Source organism: Octopus bimaculoides, chromosome 22 (genome assembly GCF_001194135.2).
Source record: "Octopus bimaculoides isolate UCB-OBI-ISO-001 chromosome 22, ASM119413v2, whole genome shotgun sequence".
In the NCBI taxonomy this organism is placed as follows: Eukaryota; Metazoa; Mollusca; class Cephalopoda; order Octopoda; family Octopodidae; genus Octopus; species Octopus bimaculoides.
The window spans coordinates 25,200,762-25,205,578 of record NC_069002.1 but is presented as its reverse complement, the minus strand read 5'-3'; the positions used below and the strand labels follow the sequence as shown (position 1 = coordinate 25,205,578).

At 38.5% G+C, this 4,817-nt stretch overlaps 1 protein-coding gene across 1 annotated transcript in view; it reads right to left on the bottom strand.

Annotated features, from left to right (window-relative positions):
* The window catches only part of LOC106873133 (uncharacterized), a 53,045-nt gene that overhangs the window by 27,282 nt on the left and 20,946 nt on the right, over positions 1–4,817 (bottom strand). Inside the window, exon 4 of the mRNA XM_052975659.1 lies at positions 2,645–2,763. Coding sequence (XP_052831619.1) covers positions 2,645–2,763 — 119 coding nt within the window. The remainder of the gene's footprint in view (positions 1–2,644; positions 2,764–4,817) is intronic.

The window sequence follows — 4,817 nt, the reverse complement described above, 5'->3', positions numbered from 1 at the left end:
TATATATATATATATACACACACACATACACACATACATACATGCATACATACATACATACATGCACACATACATACATACATACATACATACATACATACATACGTACGTACGTACGTACATACATACGTACGTACGTACATACATACATACATACATAAAACATTGGTTAGTTGTACTTAGCACTGCTACTTGTATGATAAAAAGAACGTGATGCAGATTAATTACAGAGTAAGAATTTTATTAAAGCAATTCATCGGTTTAATGCCTCACAGCGAATAATAGTTTGATTCCGTTTAGGAATCTTTGGTGACTGGAGAGCCTCATATAGCCACCATAAGTAGAAAGACTGAGAACAATCAAGAATAGATCGAGGAAGGTGCTGAAGGTGGAGTACAAAATGGGAGTAGGTGCGATTATGAGGGCAATGATAATAATCCTTTCTACTGGAAGCACAAGGCCTCAAATTTGGTGGGAGGAGACTAGTCGATTACATCGACCCCAGTGCTTCACTGGTTTTTAATTTATCGACCCCGAAAGGATGAAGGGCAAAGTTGACCTCGGCGGAGTTTGAACTCAGAACATAGCGGCAGACGAAATACCGCTAAGCATTTCACCCGACGTGCTAACGATTCTGACAGCTCGCTGCCTTAATGGTGATGATAATAATAACAATAGAATAATGCTAATAATATAACATGAACAGGATAAGCCATCCATATTTTGCAGAAAAATCTGTCGGTGGCCAGAATTCTCGTTGGTTCAGTTTAGCTTAATGGTAAAGCACTTGACGCGTAATCACGGGGATGTGAGTTCGAGTCTCATGGCTGGCCGCCGACAGATTTTTCTACAAAATATGGGTTGTTTATCCTGTTCATGTTATATCATTAGCATAATCCTGCGTTTGAGAACAAAATTATTTCCTTATCTCTATCTAACATTAGAATGGTAATGACGTCGTCATCGTCATCGTTGACGGTGCTGATACGCTGGTGATGGTAAAGACGATGACTGATGGTTGTGATAATATCAATGGACGAAGGAGGCAGGAGAGAAAAAGGGGGATGTTAACGGTGATGATGATGGAGATAATCGATGATGACAGAGGTTGGTGCTGTCATGATGATGATGGCGGTGATGGTGGTTGTGATGATGTTTGGGAAGATGATAATGACGATGATGATGAGAATGATGACGACAGTAGTGATGCTGGTGATGATGATAATGCTGGTGCTGGTGCTAGTAATGATGATGATGATGATTATGAGGCTGATGATTATAATGATGATGATGATGATGGTAATGATGTTAATTACAAGATAATAGAAGATGGCAATACAATTGATGCTTAAGGTGATAGTGATGATAGCGGTAATGATGTTGGGCGGTAGTGAGATTTTCTTTCCTATGTCTCTTATTACAGGCGTAACCAGTTGCCACAAACTCCTACTTCCGGTTGATACTTAGTCTTAATGTTAACCTGTAACACATTGCATTTTATCTGGCATTGTCTCCTCTGTTACTGTTACAGGGGAGAAAACACATACGGTGACATGATGCACCCACAGCGTGCTGAAAGTTAAATATTAATATTTGCGAAAAATATATTTGCTCCCGTCTCTTAATGAATATTTTAGAGTATATACCGGTGCCTTCCTTGTTTCTTTGTGTATTTGTAACAAAACTACTGCCGTTCGATGTACTATGGTATATTTTAGCTTAAGTCTCTTTGTGTTCTGAGTTCAAATTCCGCCATGGCCAACCTGTATGTTAGACATAACACTCTTCTCGGTTTCATACCTACACCTAGCACACTGGGTTCCTTCAGAAGATTCCCCTCTGCTGTAAGTATTCTTGCCAAGTCTCCGATTTGAGGATAATACCCCTCCTTCCCATTCCACCAGTATCTGTGACCCTGTAAAGGAATCAGGGACACTGGCTCATCCACTTTCTGTTTAAAACACAAAATCGAGAGTTAAAATACTATAGTTACCCGCATAAGTTTTGGTCCAGCAACTTCAATGACATCAATAACGTATTTGATCCTGTTTTCAACAGAAAACGTTTGATAGTTGAGTCACTGAGGCAAATCCTAAGAGGATTCGGTGCCGAGTGTTTCCATAATAATTTAGTCCAAATCGAGAAATCTACTCCGTTTTCCATTTCAAATACTGAAGTGAATAATCAATTAAGTCATCCAATGTGATCTTCCTTAAAGGTAATAGAAACTGATCTTAGTTTGTTTTGGCTTTTATTTCCAGTAAAATCAGAGAAATATTGACGCTTGCTGGTTGGCTCTTTTAGTTTTGTTAGATATTCCCAACACAACTTTCTGATAAGCGGGATTAATAAACAAGGTTGTAAATCCCGTCCCTATCCCATTCAATTCAGTCCATTACAATTCTAAAATACGGTCTTGTATGAAAGCGAAACTTTAATCATCGAAAAGGAACAAGTATCTTGCGTTATTTTGCGATTTTCCTTAAAGCTGTGAGGTCAAAGCACAGGATTAAATCTGCGTCACATATAAATACACCGAGAGTTTATATCTCTTACGCTAGAGTTCGTCACATTAATCACTGAAATAAATTAATGTTGCGAATGAAACAATAAAAGGAAAAACAAGATTAGATTGTAAACATACCTTTTTTACAAAACACCAAACGCCTATCACTGCATTTAATACATTTCATCGTGTTGTTGTTCATCATAGAACATTCATTGACCGCACAATCGTTATGAGCTATCCAGTAGGTCGTGATACTGTAACGAACATTTAAATTTCACGAAAGTTATAATAAAAGGACACCTTTGATGCATAGGGTCTTAGAAGAAATAATGAAGGAGCGTGGCTCAGTGGTTAGGGTATTCGGCTCACGATCGTAAGGTCGAGAGTTCAATTCCCAGAGGCGCGTTGTGTCCTTGAGCAAGACACTTTATTTCACATTTCTCCAGTCTACTCATCTGGCAAAAATGAGTAGTACCTGTAATTCAAAGAGCCGGCCTTGCTACATTCTGTGTCACACCGAATCTCTCTGAGAACTACGTTGAGCGTACACGTGTCTGTGGAATGTTCAGCCATTTGCACGTTAATTAAATGAGTTGGCTGTTCCGTTGATTGTATCAGCTGGAACACTCTTCGTCGAAACTGACCGAGTGTTGAAAACGAACGGAGAAAATGTTTAATATTTCCTATTCTATGACCGTTTAAATATTTATTCATCATATATTTTGTAAATAATTATAGAACAAGTTCTTTCTAAACGTTCTGATGCAAGTGCTACCGTTCACTTTAGCATCCTTCATATCGCTGTCTATTAGGGACACTGAAAATTAACGTTACATGTCAAGAAATTAGCGTAAAACATCGTAAATATATTTGTTTAGTTAAATAACTTGGGACGTTCAATTTTCCTAATATCGATTTAAGAAATTTTATTCCTGCCAGCGAGAACTATGTGTTACTGAGGTCATAACCATACGGTTCCAGGTTCTCTCCCACTGCGTGGCACCTTGGTCAAGTGTCTTCTACTATTGCCTTGGGCTGACCAAAACCTTGTGAGTGTTTTTGGTAGACGGAAGCGGAAAGAAGCAATGTCATATCTATGTATATGTGTGAGTGCGCGCGCGCGCATATGTGTGTGTGTGTGTGTGTGTCTTTGTGTCTGCGTTTATCCCCCAATCACCGCTTGACAACCGCTATTCGTGTGTTTACGTACCCATAACTTAGCCATTCGGCAAAAGTGACTGATAGAATAAGTGCTTGGCTTAAGAAAACTAAGTCATGGGGAGTTGATATGTTCGACTAAAATCCTCTAAGGCAGTGCTCCAGCATGGCCGCAGTGAAATGACTGAAACAAGTAAAAGAATGAACGAATAAAAAGGAATTTGATATTTTTCTCAAAAAGGCTTTTAAACCCAGTATTTACATATTATTTATAGCTTTATGTAAGCTACTTCGAGAACCAATGTTCCAAAAAACAATTATTTCACGTTTTCTCGAAAGTGCGTCAAATTTTGATGACGTCAACAACGCACAAGTATCTCTGGTGAAAATAAGCTTTCTGAAATAAACCGAGAATAAACCGAAGGATTGCTTTGGCTCAATGGCAGAACGCTTGCCATGTTTATCCACAAGAGATATGGGTTCGAGTCCTATGCGAAGCTTTCGAGTTTTCGTATCCAAAGGGGGTGGTGGTTTCAACCCAATATTTACATGATATTATTTATAGCTTTATGCGATGTGCCTCGAGAGCCAAGGTTCCAAAAGCTAATTATTTTCTAAAGTTTATAAAATTCTTATGATGTTAACAATACGCTCACTCCCCTTCCCCCTACAAACACTTATATTTCTCGAGTTAGTCTCTAATCTAGAATTTCAATTCATGATTTGCTTGATATTCCTACGCCCACAAGCAACACTCCAGAGCAGCAAGATCAAAATAGAGATACCACCAATCTCTTCTATGGTTATGAGTATTCTTTCTTCTGACACTCAACACTAAACGTATATATCTATATGATAATCTGCTTGTTCGTTATCTCGTTATACTTTAGTTAGTTGTGGAGGTGGAGTGAGTATAATAAGGCCAAATACGTCAAGTGGTGAGAGGCGAAGAGCGAGAGAAAAGAGGAAGAGAGAAGTGTTAATGATGTACTGTAGGGTGGAGAGGAAAAGGTAAAAAGAAAGAGATATGTTTAGGATACAATATTTAGCGGATGGGGATGTTCTGGTGGTGAGGTTAAAGAAAGGCAGATAAAGAGAGATGGGCAGGGAGGCAGTTACGTTAAGATATATATATATATATATATATATA